The sequence below is a fragment of the Mauremys mutica genome, chromosome 2 (assembly GCF_020497125.1).
Source record: "Mauremys mutica isolate MM-2020 ecotype Southern chromosome 2, ASM2049712v1, whole genome shotgun sequence".
NCBI lineage: Eukaryota > Metazoa > Chordata > Testudines > Geoemydidae > Mauremys > Mauremys mutica.
In genome coordinates, this window is record NC_059073.1 from 239,723,445 (window position 1) to 239,749,517 (window position 26,073).

General features: G+C 42.1%; 1 protein-coding gene across 1 annotated transcript in view; it reads right to left on the bottom strand.

Moving 5' to 3' along the window:
- Nucleotides 1–18,152, bottom strand: part of AHR (aryl hydrocarbon receptor) — a 99,336-nt gene extending 81,184 nt beyond the window's left edge. Inside the window, exons 1-2 of the mRNA XM_045003469.1 lie at nucleotides 17,796–18,152; nucleotides 7,133–7,320 (exon numbers count right to left, since the gene is read on the bottom strand). Coding sequence (XP_044859404.1) covers nucleotides 7,133–7,320; nucleotides 17,796–17,851 — 244 coding nt within the window. The 5' untranslated portion in view covers nucleotides 17,852–18,152. The remainder of the gene's footprint in view (nucleotides 1–7,132; nucleotides 7,321–17,795) is intronic.
- Between the last annotated feature and the right edge of the window lie 7,921 nt (nucleotides 18,153–26,073).

Below are 26,073 nucleotides of genomic sequence, written 5' to 3' on the forward strand. Positions count from 1 at the left end.
GTCTTTCGCAGACTTCCGCCTTCAGAAAACAGACATCCACTCTGGATTATTTAAACTTGGAAAAATGCAAGTGTTTTCTTTGAAAATATATCTATTGTTACAGCAAAAACTTGGGTTTCCTTTCAAGCAAGATCATATGATTACACGTTTATATTTTACTTTCCGCAGGAATTCACATACACCCCCATTTGCATCCTGTTATTCATTTAACGTTTCCCTTCACTTCAGCATGCTGTGTTAACTACATCACAATCACAATGCTAATTTTTGCATTTAACAGGTTTCTGTTATACACAGAGTATTTCAGCTCACTGTACAAAGTATGGTTCTTCTTCATATTCTATATGAGACACTAATAAAGGGCACCATTGTTTTAAACTGCACTTTACATCAGAAAAAACTTATGTGGTACAGAAATCCAGATCTTCTCTTTTGGTGGATCAATCTCTGTTGCAACTTCTATAATTAATATACAAAGTCTTTTAAACAGTGAAAAGATTAGGGTTATTCCCTACTCCTAATATTGCATCTGTCTGAATCTTAGACATTTAGATTTATTTGTACTCTGCACTTTTATTAGTAACACTATAGACGTAAACCTTTAAATACTTTGAGAGAGATTCTGAGGCCTGGTCTACACTGGGGGGGGGGGGGGTCGAACTAAGGTACGTAACTTCAGCTACGCGAATAGCATAGCTGAAGTCGAACTACCTTAGTTCGAGTTACTTACCCGTTCTCACGGCGCAGGATCGACGTCCGCGGCTCCCTCGTCGACTCCGCCACTGCCGTTTGCGGTGGTTGAGTTCCGGAGTCGACGGGAGCGCGTTCGGAGTTCGATATAGACGCGATATATCGAACTCCGAGAATTCGATTGCTACCCGCCGATCCAGCGGGTAGTGAAGACGTACCCTGAGTTACCAGCCATCCGAAGCAATAAATGAAGACACTTGTCACAATTTAAGATGAGACACCACAAAAGATGAGCAATATTTTTAACAGGTCATGCTTCTCTTTTCACATCTAACAGTTTTTAAACTATAGCATAAATGGGTGCTACATATTTACAAACAACTGTGTTGAAGACTAGAATGTCATAATTTCTTTGTTCTTTACTTAGTTGCTGGAATTACAGACTGACAAGCACAACAGGATGAAAATCTAAATGATGGGGTTTTTTTTTTATCTTGTAATTTAAGGAACTGTTAATACACACACACACACACACACACACACACACACACAGAGTTTTAAATGTATGCATAATTAATCTTCTGTCAAAACGTACAAGACACTCTACACTCCATTTCACATATCACAAAGCCCTTTAGTTATAAAGGTAACACTAATTTCCCTGTGGTAGGACTCTTAAAAAAAATAAGTGTTTATTACTCAGATTTGATTAAAGACAACGTTTTATTATCCATATACATATCTATATAGTCTTCTCTAACAGAGAAATTTAAATAAAATGTCAACTTATTTTCATCACCAGAGATAGTCATGAACATTCCAAATGAGCAGAGATTTACACACTTCAGTAGAAATTAGATCAGACAATGTTCAAGTGACACTTCTCCCCCCGCCCCCCAAAACACACACAGCTCCATTCTCCTCCATTAGTACAAGTTAAATACCCAACTAGTTGAGCCAGAGGAGTTTACCTAAAGTCTAATAATACATGAGAGGAGAAAGGAGTTTGAAAACTTTTTAAAAAACATATCAAATGCACCAAATAGCAGCCACACTAGCCTTTTAAAGCTTTAAAATCCTTATAGTGTGAACATATTCCTTTATTGGGAAGCAAAAAGATATTCAGTGATAAACCATATGTTAAGCTAAGGTGAGCAGAAAGGGGGGGGGGTAAGATTACATAAAAATAAATTTTTGCAACAGTAAATCACCAGCATAAGAAATAATAGGAGTTACCTGGATTTCATGAAAGATACCATTTTTCAATGTTGCCTTCCTTATAGTATAGTCAGATATCCTTACATTGTTCTTAATAAATCCAATTTATATCCAAAAATGATTCTTCTCTTTTCAAACTTATCTCCCATTATCAATTTTTTTCAAGACTTCTTTCAAGACACCTTAATGTTGTACAACATACAAATTTTTCAAGTCTCAAATAATTCTAGTTCCAAATATGAACACACTAATTCAAAGTTAGTGATGTAACTTGCAGTACATGCACATATTTCTTGTAGCTTGAAAATAAACAATTCATATTCACCACAGATCAATCAAAACTCTGCTAAAGAACTCACTACTATGCAACAAGATTAAATACAAAGCATATACCTGCAACTGTTTATCTCTAAATGTAGTACAATGTGCTCAATATATATTGTTGTGCGAAATGGCTTTCAACCCAAAAGATGGGATTTTCTGTTCAGTGCTATACAACCCTGCTACAAATCTGAATCTACTTATAGATATGTTACATCCAAAAGTGCATGCAGGCTTTTTTTGGTGCCAAGAAAACTATTTCCAATTAATCACTTTAAATGCATTCAGGCTCTTTTGGCGTCAAGAAAACTATTTCTAGTTAATCACTTTAAATCAGTGGTTCCCAACCTTTTCGTCTGGCAGGCGCCAGACGAAGGACCATGGTGGCGGTGGAGCATCTGCCGAAATGCCGCCGAATTTCTGCGGCATTTCAGCGGCGACGCCTCTAGATGATGTCGCTTGTCAGCGGCACGTGGCGTCATCGAGAGGCGTCACCACCGAATTTCTACAGCATTTCCGCGGCGACACCTCTCAATGATATCTCTTGTCAGTGGCAAGCGGCGTCATCGAGAGGCGCCGCCGCCGAAACGCCGCAGAAATTCGCCGGCATTTCGGTGGATGCTCGACTGCCGGCCAGCACGCGGGCGCATTTAGATGCCCCCGCGGCACCGCGTTGGGGACCCCGCTTTAAATGGATGAAAGCTAACTTTTCATCCAAGCTAGTCAGACACAAAACATATATGAGACAAAAGTAGGGGGCTGAATATGAGGCTTTTGGCATACTACTATACAGTGTGAACTTGAATTAAGACCCATAAGTCTGTGCAGGATTCATAAAAACCCTGGGCAATTTCTGGACCTTGAAAGACCATATAATGTTCTTGAGCAGGCTGAAAACTGCAAAAACTGTAATGGGAAATTCTGAAATCTGGTTTTGTCCTAAGTCAGGACAAAGTCAAAATCCTGGAATTTTGGGTGAAACAAAATACCGTATTTTTCCGTGTATAAGACTATACTTTTTCCTAAAATAGTTAGACTAAAAATTGAGGGTCGTCTTATACACGGAAGTAAGCCGAGGAGAGAACTGCGGGAATGCGAAACTGCCCATACCCAGTGATGAGCTGCCAAAATCCCAACCCCTATCCACCCCCCACCCCACCCCCAAACTCCCCTGCCCTCTCTCCAGGCGGCCGGGGAAGCGGGGACGGGACCCGGGGCCGGGCGGCCGGGGAAGCGGAGCCGGGCGGCCGGGGCCGGGCGGCCGGGGAAGCGGAGCCGGGCGGCCGGGGAAGCGGAGCCGGGCGGCCGGGGAAGCGGAGCCGGGCGGCCGGGGAAGCGGAGCCGGGCGGCCGGGGAAGCGGAGCCGGGCGGCCGGGGAAGCGGAGCCGGGCGGCCGGGGAAGCGGAGCCGGGCGGCCGGGGAAGCGGAGCCGGGCGGCCGGGGAAGCGGAGCCGGGGAAGCGGGACCGGGCGGCCAGGGAAGCGGAGCCGGGGAAGCGGGACCGGGCGGCCAGGGAAGCGGAGCCGGGGAAGCGGGACCGGGCGGCCAGGGAAGCGGAGCCGGGGAAGCGGGACCGGGCGGCCAGGGAAGCGGGGCAGGAGTCGCGCAGCTGGGGAGCGGGTGGCTGGGGACGCGGGGAGCCGGACGGGCAGCAGGAGTCAGGCGGCCGGGGAGGGACGCAGCAGGAGCCAGGCAGGGCCGCCGCCAGAGACCAGCTGGGGTGCATGGCCCTCCTCGTCCCCTCTACCCCTACCTCCGCGTCCTCTTCCTGGGCCTGAGCGGCAAAGTCAGGGGGGGACAGCTGCAGCACGGCTGGAGGGCAAAGAAAACAAAACAAAAAAACTTGTGGCATGGTCGAAACGGCAAAGCAGGAGGGAAAAAAACCAAACAAAAAAACCTGCGGCGCAGCCGGAGGGAGGGACCTGCAGCGTGGCCGGAGGGGCTAAGCAGGGAAAGAAAACAAAACAAAACAAAAAAAACCTGGGGCATGGCCGGAGCAGCAAAGCAGGAGGGGAAAAAAAACCAAACCAAACCAAAAAACCTGAATTTGGGGTTAGAAAAGTGGGGGGCGTCTTATACACGGAAAAATACGGTATTCAGAAACATTTTGTTTTGATGAGGCTGAAGTGTTGTTTCAATTTTTATATTATAAATTATAACAAAAGTCAAAACAAAGCATTTCTATCTTATCAAAATGAAGTATTTAAAAAAACTTGTGTAAAATTTCACTGAAAATTGTTATGTCCTATGAGATCTCGATTTCATCTAAACAGCATTTTCTGATATGTCACAGACCCGCTACCCCTAATCACTCTCTCATGGCCAAGGATGACATACTGTCTCAAGTATCAGAGAGGTAGCCAAGTTGTTTTTGTGGATACAGACTGACAAGAAGTCTGGTGATACCAGAAAGACTAAAATGTATTTGGGCATAAGCTTTCCTGGGTAAAAATCCTAATTCTTCAGAAGCATGGTCTGAAGAAGTGGGGCTTTTACCTACAAAAGCTTATGCCCAAATACATTTGTTAGTCTTTAAGATGCCACCGGACTCCTCATTGTTATAATGTCTCAGTTTCCCTTTTCTCACAGGGCTCCTCAATAACTCACGATCACAGTCCAAAGGTAAACACACACACTCCTTCCCGGGTCTAATTTATTTAGTCTTAAAACAGTGGCCCTCTAGGCCCCCACCCCAGTTCAGTGTCCTCCTCCTTGAATCAGGAGTCCCCAGCCCTTCTTCACCATGTTGGGTTCAATTCAGTCTGTCTGTCTCTCAGTTCAGTGTGTCTTCTTCTGAGTCAGGAGTTTGGTCTTCCAGGACCCAGTCCAACTTCCTTCACTCTGCACTAGAGTCAGTCTCATCCCGTGCAGCAAACACCCGCAGCTGCCTCCTCAAGCCAGCTATTGCTTTTCAGGCTTCTGTTGTGCTTGGGCCTCCTAGCTGGAGTGCTACCAGCTTCCACTTGAGCTCCCTTCCCCAAAGACTCCTTCTGGAGTTTTGTCTGTTCCTCCTTTATTTCCCAAGCCCTCACCTGAGTTAACTACATGACCTCATTCATGCCTACCTGGAAAGCTGAACTAATCTTAACACAGGTGGGTTGAGGCACTATTTCCCCTTAAAAGTGGCCAGCCACCCTGTGATATGAGGAGAAATTGTTCCACCAAACTTTTCGACAAGCTGTAGTGTTGAACAAAATGTCATATGCTGTACTATCCTGGTTTACCACAAAAAGCACTGCATCGACTGTTTACTCACCGAAAGACAAAAAAGCTCAACTTTTTAAAAAAGAGACTTTGGAAAATTTACCAGGGTTAGTTAATAATAATATACACACACACACACTATATGTGGGCCTGCTAACAACCAGTCAAGACAACCTAGAGCAGTGGTTCCCAAACTGTGTGTCACGACCCCAAGTGAGGTTGCTCCATTAGCAGATAAGGTGGCAGCAATCCCGAGTGTGTGGAGAACAGCATTTTACAAAATACATACAAAGTCATGCCACATGGAGGATGCTATTTTGCTCAACAAAATGGAACCCTCCAGTGTGATCTCACACACACCGTGTGTACAAAGTAATGCAGTGAGGAAGACACCATTTTGTAAAGCAAAATGGCAGCCTTTATGCAGTGCGATCTTAGGTGTACAGCGCATGCAAGGTCTCGCTGCATGGAGGATGCCATTTGAAAATGGTGTCCTCAGTGCTGTCTGGGGTTACAGAAAATAATACAACTGAAAATGAGGTTATACAGAGAGAGAGTTTGGGAACCACTGACCTAGGGGAAGTACTTTGGAGAAAAGAAAAAGGCAAAACTATTTGAAAGACAGACCTCAGTAGCATGATTATCAAAGGCAGTGAGCAATCGTATCAGACCACATTACACTTGTAGTGTGGTGTTAAAGACAGGACGTTAAAATGTCACAATTTTGCTGAAAAGGCTTTCAACTAAAAGATTAGCGTCATTTTAAGCTCAATTCCTATACGAATATGGATGATAAACTTTGATTATCCATGCAATTAGAACTTCAATACTATCACAGCAAGTGATATAACAATCAACCGTTTTTTTTGTGGGCATGGTTCTTTTGCACTGCCACAAGAGAGCCAGATTCTGGCCACAACTGGTCAGATAATTTCCACAGTAGGGGAAGCTCTCAGCTGGCGTTAAGCCAGCCACTCCTTTTCAGCCAAGGGGGCAGGCCAGGGAATGAAGGGGCGGCACAGAGCTTCGTTCCATCAATTCTTAGCTGGTGTGGGGAATCGTATGTTGTTGGCACAACACAGAATAGCTCCAAGAATGCTATAACTCAAACCAGAACCAGGGTCAATGCAGACCAGCCCACAGAACTAGGGAACCGTAACTGGTTCCTTATGTTCCTCCCCTCCCCCCTCCATCTTCCTTTGCCAAGCACAGCTTGAGCACAGGAGAGAATTTGCCTCCATTAGTTTCAGAAATTGGCTTCCTCAAGCACATTAGATAATAAACCAATTATGTGATGGGGTTGCAGGTGTTCGTTCATTTTATTCATAACAAAGTTATCTTTGCAGCCTCAAGGAAAACATCCAACTGATGGGAAATCCGTCCGAAAAAGTGTTAAGTTCAACAATTTTATCTCATCTCCTCAAAACCTTTGCAAGTTTGAGGAAAAGGCCTGGAAGATTTATTAAAAGGCAATATTGCTTCCAAATGCAAGATGACTAGTTAAGTGAAATGTAAATAGATACATTTGGTTTTCAAGAAAACACCTGATTTTGTACAGTTACCTCACTACACAACTTGACATGTCATTAAAGTATAGATACATTCAACAATTTTAAATACTAAAACAGGTGAAAGTAACATACAGCGCCAAACAGTATTTTAAAAGCAATCCAAGAAAAATTTAATCCTAATCTCTTACCATCAAAGAAGCTTTTGGTTCTCAGGTAACTCACGCTAAGCCTAAGCACAGACAGTTTATCCAGTTTGGCGATAACATCTTGTGAGAAAGGCAAGAGGCTAGCCAAGCGATCTAACTCTGCATTCAATCTGTCTCTGTGTCTCTTGGATGGATTGGACTTGGCTCCTTCAGATGGGGGCGGCTTTACTCTGTGACAAAGACAAAACACAGCATAAATGCATATTTTTTTTCCCCTCAAACTGATCATATTGCCGTAATTTTTTATTATTTTTTTTTTTAAAAACAGAAAGGTAGTAAAGCTCTGCCATTAAGCTGATGCCCACCACCATAAATCTTTTACATTTTAACATGTAATATGCTTCCCCAAAATGACTTGCACATTCCCCAGCAAAAATTAACTTAGATTGAAGTTAGGAACAACAAACATCAGGTGGGCATCTAAGAGTCCTGTTCGCACATCAGAGTATTTAGTTAAAAGTGTTTGAAAGTTGAGAGATACTGAATAATTTGTTCAGAAAAAAAATAACTCAAATGTCACTCAGAATGTGCCAAATACTTTATATTATACTGAAATACTAGCGTTAATATATATTTATTAATACTTGGTGTAAAATTGTACTCTCACATCTACACTTGTTCACTTTTAGTGCAACATATCTCAATGTATGCTTAATTTTTATACAGTGTTTTATTTTCTGCTTAACACTGCAAGAGTTCTAACAACTTGTTGGATACCAGCAAAGTATACAAGACACAAACATCAAGATGCCCCCTGGCCCAGATATCTTCAAATCTGGGAGAGAGACAGGTGAAAATATGTTGGGGGAGTTCCTGAGAAAGGAGTCACTATGAATGCTTGTAATGAGATTTTGGGGGTGGGAATACGTAAATCAACTCATTAAATCCACTTACAGTTGACAACATACTGAGCACTAAAATACTCAACTCTTAACTAATCACATTTACAGTAAGTATGGCATGACAAATTGGTGAAATATACCATCCAAAACAAAGCAATAGTGTTCTTTTAATTAATTATATTATGGTGTTTATGTAATCTTGCTTCTAGTTTCCATTATCACCCACCTTAAATTCCCAGTGCTCACTCCAAAATTTCCTACACACAAGGTTGTGAATAGGGGACATTTATATTGTATGAAATTATATCTGATTGTTAGAAACAAATAAATTCTGAGTCTTTCAACAGATTAGCTTTGCTCAGATGCCATGTATGCTTAAAATAAAGTTTTCTAATTACAGAGGGATCACTGATTCCTTTTTGTGTAATAAGTTTGTAAAGTCAGTTTGCTACTGCTTAGATTACCTTTACACGAATGTTGGTTGTGTGTGACATGCTGTCTGCAAACACTGTTCATGCCTACGTGCTTCATGTAGTCTAAGTAGTCTTGGCAGTATTTATTTCCAAGTATTGCATTCAATCAAATTAATATTCTGCACTGGCTAGAAATTTAAAAACCTCCTGTAATGAAATTTAGATACCACTGTGAAAACATGATTTGTATTGTAAAACAATTTCATAACTTCCAGTTAAATGCATGAGCCAGAATTGACATCAAATAGTGAAATACATCATGTGTTTTTAGACTTATCTTTCTTCCAGTTCCAATTACTAAGTTAGCCACTGGAGGGGGGTGGGGCAGTCATAAAATTGTCAATATTTAATCTAAATCTAAACCTTCCAAATCTACTTTTAAGGACCATGTCTTCTTATACCAGTGAAACTTGTCCACTACCTCTTGATTGGAGAAAACTTGAATTTGTCTCAACTGTTCACTCTTACTATAAAAAATGGGTTGCTGTTATACACTGAAGGAGTGTATACACCCCCCGTTTTCTTACTCAGAGTTTGTAATCTGATTGGGGCTACAGTACCGAATGTTGATAACACACTCAAAAGCCCCAGGAATAACAACCACTATCACACTTCACTACCATTAAAGCTAAGTTTGTTGCAGAAATAAAGGGTCTGCTTCCCCACTGCTCTGATGGAGGTTAATGGTACTGAAATGAGCAAGAAGGAAGTGATGGAAAAATAAAAAGGGTTATGAAAATTATGTCTATTGAACAGAGACTTATCCAAAGCAAAAACAGCACATCACGTATAGGTGTGTCATCAATTAAAATACACAGTGAAATAAGTATCTGGTTAAGGGCAGTATTAGAACTACCTCAATTATGAGCCCTGACTTTCTGAGGGCCACTCTGAGCCTGAGATCTCTCTAATGCCATATGATGTCAGGCTACCTGCAGCTCACCACAACCCCAGATAATATTAGTTTAAAAGTAATTCTGTAAACTTTTGTTCAGACAAAATGAACCAAATAACGTTTACTTATTCTAGGGAAGCATTCGCGTACCCAAATCTTGACAACTTGCATAATTCTTTTAAAAAACAAAGAACAAAAAAAAAAAACCAGACTACACAACAAAAAGCTTGGATTTCAATATTGGCCAAACAACAGACTATAAGTCACTCAACATTTCCTTAACAATCCCTATTAGTAACACTAAGTTACTGAGTGAGAATTGTTAACATGCATTACTGCCAGTTAATACAGAGCCAGATTAAAAAAACCTATTGCTTGAAGTATAGTCCTGCTGTACCTGCAATGACTGAGCTAACCCATTCATACACTTGTACACTTTTAAGTCAGTCAACCAGGTCTGCTATTCCTGTGGAATAGTTTGTAGCCTCCAATTCTTGGTAGTCATGCTTTTCTACACTGGACTTTAGTCGGTAAAACTTCTGTCGTTCAGGGGTGTGGAAAAAAAAACAACAACACTGGTGTAAACAGGGCTTTGTCAGCTTTGGCCCCCCTGCCTGGGGCAGCACCACAGCATGGCTCAGGTGAGGTCAGGCTTCAATCCCCGCTCCTGAAGTCATGTAGTATTTTTCATTGTCAGAAGGGGGTCATGGTGCAATGAAGTTTGCGAACCCCTCGTTTAGATAGAGTGCTGCACCCTCTATGCATTACAGCAAGTTATCCCTGAAGGAAACTGAATGCTATGTCAAGATTAATCCTTGTATATGTTCTTTTTACAAAAACAGTCCAGAAAGTGGGGGCAGATTTTAAGATTGTTAAAACTGCTTTAACAGTAGACTTCCCTTCCAGTCCTGCTCCTCTACTGTTTAGGTACAGCTGTGAGAGATCTGAATAAACCGAATGGCCACAGTTCCTTGTTTAGTTAGTATCTATTACAGCTGAACTGAAACCTTTCAGTATTTCAATACTTGAGAGACAGACAAGTGCGGTCATAGAACATCAAAATAAAAACAGTTGTCAAAGTATTATTTGAACTATTTTCACTGTTCTTCTATGCCGCATAGTCTTTAATCACATACCTATGTGTAAGTTTAGATTTTGTGCACACACACACACACACACACACACACACACGCTAAAACCAAAGGGCTGTAGCCTTAATTTATACCATGAGGCCAAAGCAGGTTCCAATATACACATTCCTGACTTAAAAATAAAAGTAAATTAAAATACAGTTTTGAATAAAATCAGTTGCTGAGCACCTAAAGATAAGTGAATATTAGCAGGGATCCTAAAAATCCATTTGACACGGAAAAACACAGAAATTGCATTTTTACAGAGAATTTTTACTTTTTCATTGTGAAAAAATAAAAACATAACCATTAACTACATTTTACTAAAAGTACCAGTGTCACTTATTCAATGCTCACAACCTCCCTCTCTTGTGCTCTATTTCTGAACGCACTTTAAAGTTACAGTGGAACCCAGTTTATTTGTTCTAATTGGGACCGAGGCCAGATCGAATAATCAAAAATTGGGATAATCAGGAGAATTAGCAAAGAGCTTTCTATCCCTTATTTTATGAGGGGGGGGAGGGAGGAGGACTCGGAGCCGTAACTGCCCAGGGCTGACCACTGGAGTCCCTGCTGCTGTTAGCCCAGGACCGGAGAGCTGGATAATGGAGGCTCGAATAACTGGGCTTCTACTGTATATCAATAAAACATTCTGTTCAGATACTTATGTATGTTGTGGCTACGGAACCTAAAGTTCAGTGTTTCATTTTAATAGTAAAAAACCATGGATTTTTAATCGGAGAATTTTGTTTTGTTATTATGGAAAATGGGATCCCTGAATATAATACACAACTGTTTTACTCCTCTAAAAAACAGAGGGCCTTTGAGGAGATTGGCAGCACAGGCATCTGTCACATAGCTGACAGACTTAATCCTTGGGGTACTATGTGCTGCAGATGTTTTTCAACCCATCCTTAATGTTACAAAAATGGGGGTGTTATTTTTGTGAATTATTATTTAGTTCAGACAATTCAGGATGTGAGAGAAATGTATCATGTACATACACACCATTTTATTTTAGAAATGAACAAAGCAACATACATTTTAAGGAAATGGCATTGAAATGGACATAAAATGCGTGGTCATCGAAAAAATCCATATTTAAATAAAACAAAAAAGCCTTTCTAAATTAAAATAGGATGATGTCTCCCTATAATCTCAACCACATATACAAAGACATGTTTCCCCTCCTTAAAATTGTTATTCACACCACATCTGTCTATTACCAAAACTGATGCATGTTCACCATTCTCAAACAATACCACTCCACTCAGAGGAACTAAAAACTCTAAGCATGATTTACTTCTTTTATTCTCCCTACCACCATATTCAACATTAACATTACACTCTGGTTCTGATGTGTGAGGTAGGAGTAAAGGATGATGGGATGGGTAATATCTCTGTAGACTGTTGAAAGCCTTGATTTGAAGTTGGGGCACATCTTTCTCAGTGGTGCAGCAAACCTGTTTTGTGGTTTGCCCTCAGGGGTGACAGAACCAATGAGCTTCCAAGCAGCTTTAAAGGACCAGGCTGTTCTAACTCTTCTGTCAATGGTGTGATGGGACTATGTAACCCACGGGTTCTCAAACTGATGGCCATCACCCCTCAGCGGGTCACAAGGTTATTACGTGAGGGGTCGTGAGCTGTCAGCCTCCACCCCCAAGCCCCATTTCACCTCCAACATTTATAATAGTGTTAAATATATTTTGAAGTGTTTTTAATATATAAGGGGGGAGGGTCGCACTCAAAGGCTTGCTGTGTGAAAGGGGTTACCAATACAAAAGTTTGAGAACCACTGCTGTAACCTTTTGTCCTCCACTAGGGAGTATGTATCAACACCCACCCACTCTGTTGGCTTCATCTTAACAGTTCATTTTGATTTAAAGACTGCCTGCAACAGAGAGCGCAAGAGGAGAGACTTCTGAGTACTGACAATGGAAGTTTTGTGCCAAACCCAACAGATTACAATATATAGCTTTTAAAATCATATACCATGGTTGTGCACAAAGAAAAGAATCTTCTTTGCTTCCCAAGATTGTTTTCTAAATATAGCGAAAGACTTTCTTAATATGCTATTTACATGTTCTTTTTAATGTCTCTCTGAAAGAAGCAGAGTACATAATAAATCTGAAATTAAAAATATCAAGCATCTTAAAATGCTGTCTGCTACAAACCATCCATCTAAAGTACCCAAACCATAAATGAATGTGCAGTTTCTAAAAAGAAAGACTGTATACCCGGGGTGGCCAAACTGTGGTTCACGAGCCACATGTGGCTCTTTTTCCATTAAAGTGCTGCTTGCAAGCCCCCTCCGACTCCCATTCTCCACCTGCCAGACTGGGGGGGTGGGGGCAAGAGCTCGGGACCTCTGCCTTGCAGTGGGGTGGTGGGGGTGGAGGCTTCTGTCCAGCGGGGAGGAGGGTTTCAGGGCTTCAGCCCCGCGAGGGCACACCTCCTGGGGCTCGGGGTTTCACCAGGAGTGGGACTGAAACCCCAGGCTCCCAGCAGGCATGCTCTGGCTCTCAAACTTCTGAAGACTGTCGTACGTAGAGGGCAAGTAAGTTTGGCCACACCTGCTGATTACTAACTCTTTGTATTAAGACAGGTTTCAGAGTAGCAGCCGTGTTAGTCTGTATCCGCAAAAAGAACAGGAGTACTTGTGGCACCTTAAAGACTAACAAATTTATTTTAGCATGAGCTTTCGTGAGCTGCAGCTCACTTCTTCGGATGCATAGAATGGAACACACAGACGGGATATTTATACATACAGAGGACATGAAAAGGTGGAAGTATGCATACCAACAGGCAGAGTCTAATCAATTGAGATGAGCTATCCTCCTGCTGACGATAGCTCATCTCAATTGATTAGACTCTGCCTGTTGGTATGCATCCGAAGAAGTGAGCTGCAGCTCATGAAAGCTCATGCTAAAATAAATTTGTTAGTCTTTAACGTGCCACAAGTACTCCTGTTCTCTTTGTATTAAGTGCAATTAGAGATAATGAAAGGTACCAGAATGAGCCTGGAAAGTGAACACCTATCTATAGATGAAGAAAACGCAATGACAGGGAAATCATCTCTATGCTGCCTCTTGAACCACTGTATATATTAATCCTAGCCTGAAGGGTCACCCAGACAACCAAATAAAGCAAACATTTTTCAGGTACGTTGTATATGGAGAATCCATGTAAGTAAGCATTGGACAAAGCCAATCACTTATATTTCTAGTTCGTTTTTCATTATCTAAGAGACATGCAATTAGCTTTAACTGGCATTCTAGTTTGTGAATATATGGCAATTAAACTTAACGCGCCTGCCCCCCCCCCCCGCCACCATTTTCCCACTTAGTGTTTGTGTATTTTATTTCAACAAAAAAAGGAAGTATATTAAATATAAAATATTTTTATCTAAAGACATCATAAGGATTAAATAAATAAAAATTCATAACACCAGGGAAGGGGATTAAAAGTACATAATCTATTTACAACAAATCTGACTTATGCGGATCTTGCATTCCATCCTGTTTGACATTAAATGAACTTCATGGCTTGTTATATATTAATGATACTCCAGTGATTAATAAAAACCCAGGAAACTTGAGAATTTGAATTTAACATATGATATTTTTTTAAAAGATACAAGCCTTGATAAACCTTTGTTAACACCCATAGGAAAATGACCACAGGGGGGAGTCCACATCATTCAATCAATAAAATAGAAAGAATTACATGGAAGAAAACAAAAAATAAAAGTAGAAAAGGTTCCAAGAAAGTGCATGTTCTGTAATACATAGCAAGATTTGGTTGGGTGTAGGTGGTGAAATCTCACTTTGTTTATCATGCATTTTTCTTCTTTAACAAAAGACGCGGATATTCCTACATTTAAACTAGCTATTGTATTTCTCCAAAAATGCAATCAGTATATTTTCCTTTTATACATATTACAGTGATAGTAGCTCTCTACAGAAAGGATTATATTCCAATACTTTGTACTGTCAGGGTAATAGCCCAAGATTTCCTGTGGGGTTCTGTCCTATACACTGTAGATAATAGGAGTGTTTTTTCTGAACTGGCTTCAAATTACTACCATGATTTTCAATTAGTTATTTTCTATACAAAAATCTGAGTCCCCCCCACCCCATTTAGACTTTCTTGTGAACATTACATCATTATATAGATGAGAAAAAAGTTGTTCACACAAATGGGTTGTCTGTATTACAGACAATACATCACTCATGCTCCACTCAGAATTTTGGATATGGCAAGTGAAGCACAAATACACAATTCAACAAAAATTTAATCTCTTCCTTATATGAAAGGAATGTAAAAACAAGCTACATTACCTCACTACATATAATAGTATGTCAGCTCTTGTATTTTAAACTATTTTTTCAAGAGGTTTTAAATTTGCCTGGAAGAAAGCTAACTTCAAGGCAGTTATCCCACAAGTGTCCTATATATTAATTTGAGGAGAATCAGAGGCAAGCTAGATCTTTTTACAATTACGAACAAGCTTCATAACCTCTTTAAAAGTGAGATCTGATAATCTGCTGCTACTCTAGGATTTTCTCTCTTTTTGGCCAAGAGTATGAACTATAATCAGTTTTTAACTGGGCAAAATACCCTCAGGCCTGCAGATAATGTCTCCCAAGACTGCTATCGGAGTATAAATGCAAAATGAATGTAAAATTAAGCATAAAGAGAGGGAAATAAGTATGGAACACTGAACAAATAGAAATTAATCTTGTGCAAATTATTTGTCAATCCCGCAGGATAGCAAATAATATGATTAGTAGGAGGTTTTTTTTTAAACCTGTTATAGGTAAAGCCCAAATTACAGCTAGATTAAAAACAAAAATATTTACCTTAAATTAAGAAAGGTTTATTTTTCACTTTCAGTCCTAAAAAGAGAAGTTCTTTTATGACAAGGACACCTCAAGACCAATATTAAATTTAGTTTCCACCCATATGTTGATACACACAAAAAAAGATATACACATATTCAGATTCAAATAAGGTAAGTGTGGCAAATTAAAATAAAGAATATGAAAGACTAAGCAGCTTGAGAGTCAGACATTTTTATATAGAGATACAAAAATAGAAACAGTTTTCAGATCTGACCAGAATTTATTAGGAAACAAAGCATTAAGACTACTCTAATCAGAAAGAGTGAATAGCTATACAACAGTTCCTTAAATTAAGATTTGTGTGTACTTTAGAGGATTAGTCTAAGAAAGTATGTAAACAGAGCGGGGAAGTTATATGCGCTTGCGCATAACTGTAGAAAAATAAGCATTTCCTATATACTTGAATATCTTGAAATAGGGCAACTATTTCTTTCTAAAACATAGATTTATATTGTTGAACTGTTTTAACACTTCTATGTTTTAGCATAGAAGAGGCTAGCCACATTCACATTAAGTTATATTCACATTAACTGCAGTTTCTGCAGTGTTGGTAGAAATCATTATATATTGCTGTTCACTGATTTATTCAATCCACAAACATAGTAAAATTTCATTTAAAGCAAAATATCCATTTGTACAAATATTTTAATAGCAACAGCTGTGATTGAATATACACTCAATTAACTGATCCAAAACAGGGAGCTGAATGATATAAAGGAACTTGCTTACCCACAGTGTCCCAAAATGTTTTTCTCTTTTACTAGTATGTTACAAGGAACAACTCTTAAATTTAGTGTTTGATTTTATTTTTTATACAGTTTTTTTCAGTAATGCTAATTGAAAACAAGTGCAATTAAAAAAAAAAAGAGTAAATATTTTGTTTTGGCCATGAGTCAATAAGAAATAAGTTGCTGGGGGAAAAACGCAACTAATCAGACTACTTATAAAAGTAGTTAATATATGCATCTTTATGTAATAGATAAATGTAAAAGTTAACGATTTCCTCTAGGCTGAAAGTCATTTCAGATTAAAGTAATCTTTTAGTGAAGCAGGTACAACCTTGGGCCCAATCCTATCTATACTTAGGGGATATAATTAGCTTTACTCATATAACTAAGGGTTTTCAGGATTAGGCCCATCAAGAGGTAATTTTTTTCTTTTTAAGAGGTGGCAGTAATTTCTGATTTATGTTTGTTTGGAGCTAAATGAGTAAGTACCATAAAATATAATCAATCTTTTGGCAGAATAAAAATATTAAGGCAATTGTTTTTTTTTAAATATTCCCAAACAGGGTAACACCTACTGTCATGCCCTTTGTTGAAACGTCCCAGGCGCCCTGTCAGAGACTCCACATTCAGGAATATTACATTGCGGGGGGGGGGGGGGGTGTCCAGGATCTGATGTGCAAGACTTCATACAGAGTTGAAGTAATAAAATGTGCTGTATTAGTTAAAAATCACAGTACCGACTGTGAAATACTCTACTGCAGGGAGTCAATGGTAAGCTACAAACCCATCCAAATGGGGACGACCGGGGCAGCCGTGCGCTTTTCTGGACATGCACATGCCACAAGTCCTAAGCAGCACAGCTAAGCACTGCACTGCTAAGAAACTGCTCCATCTTTGCACTGCGACCGATAAGACATTTTAAAAGCTACATTTGTCATGTAACTACTTTTAACAACTATTTTATCTGGTGGGGGCTTTGTAGCCATCGCTAGGGAACTGCCAGCTTAAATGCCTCCCCGCCTAGATCAGGTAACCCAGCCACACTAAAACCTAAAGTCATTTCTTCTTCCTTTCTCCCTCCCCTCCGCCCTCATTCTGCCTTTTAATCACCATCCTTATACAACTGGGTCATCGGTGCCTGTTCACAACAGGACTCCGAACAGAGCTAACTACAGACTTCCCTGATTGGGGGGGGGGGGGGAGAGAAAGAGTCTGAAAAGGGACCTCTTGGACCCCCAGAAGTCACGCGCACGCCCAGCCCTGCTGCCAGGGGTCCCAGCCCAAAACCGGCGAGAGAGAAGAAAAGCCCCCGCGAAAGGGCCCCAGACACTGCAGCAAACAGCCCCCGGGTGCCCCCGCCTCTGGGGCTGCGGTCCCGGGCAAATCCCAACCCGCGCCCCAGACAAACAAGGCAAACCCGCAGCTGCCGAGGCCCACGAGGAGCGAAGCGCAGAGCCCTGGGGCTGTGGGGAGGCTGGGGGCTGCGGCGGGAAGCAGCGCCGGGGCTGCAGACACCGACCCGGCGCTGGGGAAGCGGGGAGCCGCGGCAGAGCGGACGCTGGGGGCGCAGAGCGCGGCCAGGGGCCGGTTTGGGTGAGCCGCTGACAGCCCCGCAATGACCAGAAGCGAAGCCGGCCCGGCAGCTCCCCCCCGCGCCCCAGCTCGTCGCTTACATTTTCTGCACGGGCTTCCGCCGCTTGCGACTGGCGTAGGTGACACTGGGGTCCATCCTGCTGCTGCTGCCGCCGCGAGTCCCCGGCGAGCCCGCTCGGCGCCGCAGCCCGAAGCTGCCCGGCCCTGCCCGTCTGCGGCGCGCCGAGCGCTGCTCCCCCGGCCGAGGGAGGGCGGGGAGCCCAGGTGATCAGCGCCGGCGACACCCACCACCCCCGGAGAGAGGGGCGGGGGCGGCCGGGGCTCTCCAGCTCCCGCTGCCCGGCTCGCAGCAGCGGCGGCTTCTCGTGCCCGGGAAGGTGGGGGCCGGGCCAGCGCACCCCGAGGCTGCTGCCGCTGCGGGCGGGTGCTAAGATCCCTCTGTCCCAGTGCGGCCACCGCGGGCCGGGCAAACGTCTGTCACCGTCCACCGCGGTCCCAGAGGCGGCCTCCCCCTGCTCTCCCCGCCCCGCGGGGGAGGCTCCGGCGGCTGCCTACGTGAGGGGGCGGCGTGCGCCGCCATGTTGGGTAGGTCACGCCCGGCGAGAGGCCCCAGGAAGGTTCCTGCCGAGCCCAGCCGGGAGCCCCAGGTACCCAGCAGGGAGCCCGGCCCGCCGAGACGGGGGAGGTGATAGACGCTCACCCCGATGCCCAACAAAATAGCTCCCGCCGTCAATGACAACAACAAGGAAACGCACCGCAATCGGGGTATTTCCCGGCCCGACGGCACCGGCCCTGCCTGTGTGTGTAAGGGGAGAGCTGTGCACCCCCATCGCCTCTCCGCGCCCCCATTAACTCCAGGGCCGCCCGCCCACAGCTGGGACAGCGGGTGTGAGCCGCCGCAGGGGGGAAGGAGCAGGGTGCAGGTGAGGCCTAGGCCTGTACCGGGCCGGGGGGGGGGACGACTCGTGCAGCCCCGCCCCGTGATTGCACCTATGAAATTCTGAAAGATAAGAGTCTGTGGTTAAGGGGGGAAGCCATTATCAGTCTACTTTTTAAAGGGGGAAAAAAAATTACAAGCGACATAGGCTGCTAAAGTGCTGCTAAGTCCAGCTGTTCAGGCAGAATTACCATGTATTTTACCTAGGGCTGTTAATTAAAAAAATAATCATGATTAACTGTGAGATTAAAAAAATGATTAATTGCCATTTCGGTTGCACTGTTAATAATGCAATAACATTTATTACATATTTTGGATTTTTTTACATTTTTAAATATATTGATTTCAATTGCAACATGGAATACAAAGTGTATAGGGCTCACTTTATACTCGTTTTATTACAAGTATTTGCCCTTTAAAATGATAAACAAAAGAATGTCTCTTTTAATTCACCTCATACAAGTACTGTATTGCAATCTCTTTATCCTGAAAATAATTCTACATTTGTAAGTTGCACTATTATTTTTACATAACTGCACTCAAAAATAAAACAATGTAAAACTTTAGAGCCTAAAAGGCCACTCAGTCCTACTTCTTGTTCAGCCAATCACTAAGACAAATATGTTTGTTTACATTTATGGGAGATAATGCTGCCCACTTCTTATTTACAGTGTCATCTGAAAATGAGCAGGCATTTCCATGGCACTTTTGTAGCCAGCATGAAAGGTACTTACGTTCCAAACATGCTAAACATTCGTATGTCCTTTCATGTTTCAACCACCATTCCAGAGGACACGCTTCCAATGCTGATGACAGGTTCTGTTCGATAATGTGCCAAAGCAATGCAGACTGATGCACATTCATTTTCATCATCTGAATTAGATGTCACCAACAGAAGCTTGTTTTTCTTTTTTAGTAGTTCAGGTTCTGTAGTTTCTGCATTGGAGTGTTGCTCTTTTAGGACTTCTGACAGCATGTTGCACACCTCATCCCTCTCAGATTTTGGAAGCCACTTCAGATTCTTAAACCTTGGGTCAAGTGCTGTATCTATCCTTAGAAATCTCACATTCACCGTCTTTGCATTCTGTCAAATATACATGGGGAGGAGGTGACCAGCCCTCTGTGGAGAAAGAAGTGGTTCAGGGCTATTTAGAAAAGCTGGATGAACACAAGTCCATGGGGCCAGATGAGCATCCAAGCGTGCTATAGCACTTGGCGGATGTGATTGCGGTGCCATTGGTTGTTATCTTTGAAAACTCATGGTGATCAGGGGAGGTCCCAGATGACTGGAAAAAGGCTAATGTAGTACCTATCTTTAAAAAAGGAAAGAAGGAGGATCCGGGGAACTACAGGCTAGTCAGCCTCACCTCAGTCCCAGGAAAAATCATGGAGCAAGTCCTCAAGGAATCAATTCTGAAGCACTTAGAGGAGAGGAAAGTGATCAGGAACAGTCAGCATGGATTCACCAAGGGCAAGTCATGCCTGACTAACCTAATTGCCTTCTATGATAAGATAATTGGCTCTGGATGAGGGGAAAGCAGTGGATGTGTTATTCCTTGACTTTTGCAAAGCTTTTGATATGGTCTCCCACAGTATTCTTGCTGGCAAGTTAAAGAAGTAGGGGCTGGATGAAAAGACTATAAGGTGGATGGAAAGCTGGCTAGATTGTCATAGGCTCATAGAATATCAGGGTTGGAAGGAACCTCAGGAGGTCATCTAGTCCAACCCCCTGCTCAAGGCAGGTCCAATCCCCAGATAGATTTTTACCCCAGCTCCCTAAATGGTCCCTTCAAGGATTGAACTCACAACCCTGGCTTGAGCCCCCCCACCCCTGACTCAATGGGTAGTGATCAATGGCTCCATGTCTACTTGGCAGCCAGTATCAATCAGAATGCCCCAAGGGTCAGTCCTGTGGCCGGTTTTGTTCAATATCTTCATTAGTGATCTGGAGGAAGGCAAGTTTGCAGATAACACTAAACTGGGAGGAGTGGTAGATATGCTGGAGGGTAGGGATAGGATACAGAGGGACCTAGACAAATTAGAGGATTGGGCCAAAAGAAATCTGATGAGGTTCAACAAGGACAAGTGCAGATTCCTGCATTTAGGATGGAAGAATCCCATGCACTGCTACAGGCTGGGAACCGACTGACTAAGCGGCAGTTTTGCAGAAAAGGACCTGGGGTATTACAGTGGATGAGAAGCTGGATATGAGTCAACAGTATGCCCTTGTTGCCGAGAAGGCTAATGGCATATTGGGCTGCATTAGTAGGAGCTTTGCCGGCAGATCGAGGGCCGTGATTATTCCCCTCTATTCTACATCAGTGAGGCCTCATCTAGTACTGCATCCAGTTTTGGGCCCCACAGTACAAGAAGGATGTGAAAAAAATTGGAAAGAGTCCAGCGGAAGGTAACAAAAGTGATTAGGGGGCTGGAGCAAATGACTTATGAGGAGAGGCTGAGGGAACTGGGATTGTTTAGATGAGAAGAATGAGGGGGGATTTGATAGCTGCTTTCAACTACCTGAAAGGGGGCTCCAAAGCAGATGGATCTAAACTGTTCTCAGTGGTACCAGATGACAGAACATGGAGTAATGGTCTCAAGTTACAGTGGGAGAGGTTTAGGTTGGATATTAGGAAAAACTTTTTCACTAGGAAGGTGGTGAAGCACTGGAATGGGTTACCTAGGGAGGTGGTGGACTCTCCTTCCGAGAGATTTTTAAGGTCAGGCTTGACAAAGCCCTGGCTGGGATGATTTAGTTGGGGATTGGTCCTGCTTTGAGCAGGGGGTTGGACTAGATGACCTCCTGAGGTCCCTTCCAACCCTGAGATTTTATGATTCTGAATTGAACAACTATGCTGAGTTGTCATCCGAGACTGACACAGAACAAAATATATGGCAGAATGTGAGTAAAACCACAAAGCTGGAGATACACAATTCTGCCCCAGGGAGTTCAGTCACAAATTTAATTATCACTTTTTTTTTTTAAACAAGTGTCATCAGCATGGAAGCATGTCTTCTGGAATGGTGGCTGACGCATGAAGAGATATACAAATGTTTAGCATATCTGGCATATAAATACCTTGCAACGCTGGCTACAAAAGTGCCATGCAAATACCTGTTCTCACTTTCAGGTGACATTGTAAATAAGAAGTGGGCAGCATTATCTCCTGTAAATTTGAACTAACTTCTTTATCTTAGCGATTGGCTGAACAAGAAGTAGGACTGAGTGGACTTCTTTTCTAAAGTTTTCTTTTCTTTTCTTTTTTTTGAATGTAGTTATGTAACAAAATTTAAAAAATCCACATTTGTAAATTGCACTTTCATGATAAAGAGATTGCACTATAGTACTTGTATGAAGTGAATTGAAAAATACTATTTCTTTTGTTTATCTTTACTGTGCAAATATTTGTAGTAAAAAATAATAATATATAGCGAGCACTAAACACTTTGTATTCTATGTTTTAATTGAAATTAATGTTTGAAAATGTAGAAAAGCATCCAAAATATTTATAAATTTCAGTTGGTATTCTAATTGTTTAACAGTGTGATTAAAACTGTGATTAATTGCAATAACTTTTTTATCAAGTTAATTTCAGTTAATTGCTTGAGTTAACTGCAATTAATTGACAGCCCTAACTTTGATCATTTTTTCTTCCCTCCTCCTCATTTTCATCTTTTCATTTGCTACAGATCAGCAAGGTTCTTCTTTCCCCAGGTAACAATACAGTTTGTGTCAGAACTCTGAGGCAGAGACAGGAATCTCCCAGTGTAAAACAAAACAAAATATATACAAGTGTTGGCTGAAACAAGAGCCCTGCTGACCTGTAGTGAGAGAGAAGAGTCCAGTCCTGCTTCCATTGAAATCACCTGCACATTTCTCATATGTTTCAATGGAAGCATGACTGGACCCCAAGGAGGGAAATGAGTCAAAGAGAAACACATTTTTCCTTTCAGCAGTTTGGAGGGAAATTTTCTTTGCCTTTTGGTTTCCCCAGCACTGTTCACTTTGGAGTTCTCTACTTCAGCTGCAAGGAGTAAGAAGCTGAGGCAATGGCTTTGGTGCTGGCTAAATGGCTTAAATCTGACTACAGGAGACAGCCAGGATGTAAGGGGCAAAAACAGACAGTAACAACATCTGCATATTCATTCAATGGTTATTAAAAACAATATAAGATTATGCAAATCCTTCTGTTTGGATTTGCTGATAGATGTAATTAGCTATAATACAGGTATTAATATGCTGTGTACTTACTGAGAGATAACGATACAATGATTATGCTAATCAGATAGCCAGAACCAAACAATGCATGGAATTCCATAACTGCAAAACTCTACACTTATGCTTCAGTAATCCTGCAGCTTCCCTGTGTCTGATTGTTGGTACAATATTTGTTCAGTATGGACAGTATGCTCAGTCCTGTACAAAACAGAGAAGATATAGTCCTTGTATTGAGGAAATGGCCATCTAAATAGCACAAAACACATCAGGCTATTATCAGTCTTTTTTGGTGGCTCAATTGTTTTACCTCTCCATCTATGTCTGAGGCAAAATATAGTGAAGCCACTATATTGATTTGACTGCTAAAATAAAATGAAAAAGAGGCAGCAAATTCCAAAGTAAGTTTTAAAATTATATTTAGAAAATTATATATTTGGCAAATAAAGCTTGCAGAAACTTACTTTAAGTGAAGTATAACAGAAGAAAAAGTGTTTCCTGAGCATAAGTTTGTTCTCTTCTCCAGTAGTTTTGTCAAATTCCTGGCCAAACAGATCTGTTTCTCTACTCAAATTGACTGCCATGTCCATGATATCTGTTTTCTATTTACCACTTTCTGCTCCCTCCTCAGACCCATTCACCCATGTCTCTCTCCGCACAATATCTTCCCAAGATTTTTCAATGAAAAGATCAACATGATGCACTATAATTTTTCTTTCCTCATCCCCACCTCTTATACCCTTTCCTCTTTCACCCCTGTGACCAAAACTGAGGTTTCTTACCCGTTGTTGTCCTTTACCTTCCATCTATCATGAGCTCCCCATTCCTTTCAGCCTACTAAATTCCCATCCCCCCTTACAGCCTTTTCCATCCTTAACCTTTCGTTATTATCTAACTCCTTCCCCTCTAAATACAAGCAAGCTGTGATCTCCCCCATCCACAGATTCCTTGACCCCCACCTACCTCTCAAACTACCACTTCATCTTCATTCTCCTCTGCAATGCTAAGCCCTGGTTACAATCATTGCCTTGAACTCTCTTCCTCCAACTCTTCCCTTGATCTCTTCCTGTCCATTTTCAACACCCACTCCATTTACACTGCTTTCACCAAAGTCGCTAACAACCTCTTCTCAGCTGGGTTCCAAAGTCTGTACTCTATCCATGCCCTTCTTGACCTCTTTGCTACCTTTGACACCATCAATCACCCCGTCCTTGTCATCCTCCACCCTAGTCTTCTGCATTTCTGTTTTCTCCTGGTTCTTCTGCATCTGACTGTTCCTTCATCATCTCTTTGAGTGAATCCTCCTCACCCACTGTTTGTAATGATATCACAGAGCTCTGCCCTGCACCCCTACTTTTATCATTCTTCATTTTTGTTTCTTTTTGGATGATCTCATGTACTCATATGGTATCAGCTGCCATCTCCATGTAGACAACTCTCAAATCTACCTGTATACTCCTGCCTCTTTCATCCAATCTGGCATTTCAGCCTGTCTCTATCATTGCCTGGATGTTTCACCATCAATTTAAGCTTAAAATGTCGTAAGTCAAACTCCTAATCATCCCTCATAAACCCTATCTACTGTGCTTTCTCTGTAACCATCAGTATCACCACCATTCTCCATGTTGCTCAAACCTGCAACTGACTCATCTGTAACCCTTGTCCTACTTGTTCAAGCCACATTCAAATCTCTGTTTCTGCCAGCTAGCATCATGCAACCTACAGAAATTAATCTCAGCCCTTGTGGGGAGAACTAAGCACATACGAAAGGGGTAGGGGAGAGATGTGGTAAATTTAAGCCACCTTTGTGCTCCCTGTATGCTGGGGCTATCTTGGGACAGATCTGACTTATGTTCTATTCTCCATGGAACCTGAGAAACAGAGAGTTTTTACAGTGCCACTTCTGCATGAGCCTGGGAGGTCCTTTGTGCAAGGAGAATTCTCAAGGGCCAGTTACAATCACTTTTAGTTCCTTTTATGCTCCCAAACACTGTAAAAGGCCCTTAATGTAACTGAGAGCCTGGCCTAGAAGCTCTAAGCTTATTGAGGCATCTGGGATGTGGAAAGAACCGTCTGTCGCCCTCTTTTTAAAAAATTAAAAAGGAAAAAGATGTGTATCTAAAGGTAGAAAATGTTCTCTAAGTAAAGGAACAAACAAGTTTACTGATGTTGTGCCTACTACACTGTACTGGGTTGCTCTATGACTATTTCCCTTATAGAATCTCTTATAATAGTTATTAGTTAGATTGCAAAATACAAAAAAGTTGATTAAGTTATATAATCACCAGTTTTTAAGAGAATCACACTTCTGTGGGCACAGGAGAAAAGCAGCTTACTCTTCCCCCTCCCCCACCTTCATTGCTGTTCCCATATGTCAATATTTAAAATAATGTCTGTTTTCAAAACTAAGGGCTTGTCTTCACCATCGCAGTAAATTGACCTAAATTACACTATTCCAGCTACATGAATAGCGCTGCTGGAATCAACGTAGCTTAGGTTGACTTACCCCGGTGTCTTCACTGCGCTGCGTTGACAGGAGACGGAGAGCTGGAGTATGGGGGTCGACCGGAGAGCGCTCTGCTGTCAATTTAGTGGGTCTTCACTAGACCCGCTAAATCAACTCCTGCTGCATCGAATGCAGCAGCGTGGATCTCCGCAGTAGTGAACACAAGCCCTAAGTAGTATACTTATGGAGAGGAGACATATGGGGTAAGAGGATGTGAGAGTGCGATGGGATGTATAAACCTTTCAGTAGTCCAGAAGGAATTAAATACTGAGCCCAGATAACCCCGTCCCTGCAGATGCGCAGAGCATGCACCAATTGGAGAGGAACCTAAAAAGTGAGCAACTCCGCTCAGAAGAGGAGGAAGACAGATCTGTCCTGAGGACTCCTGAACAAGGGGGCTGAAGAATCCTCACTAGGAGGAAGACAACTGCCTTAGTTGTGTGTGGAAACCAGAAGTTTTGATCACAACAGTAAAATCATTAGGCCTATCAACAAATAATGAGCAACATATGATTCAGGCACTGCTGTACCAAAAACCTGTAAAACAAGATACATCAGTATAGGCAATTATTTTTTCCATGTGCTTTAAAATTGAATTACTTTCACTAAAATGTCTTTCTTGCCGAGTAGGCTTCTAACTTTAACAAAATGTGTCTTAGAGAGCTTAACACAAGCTTACATTTATGATGTCCAACTAGT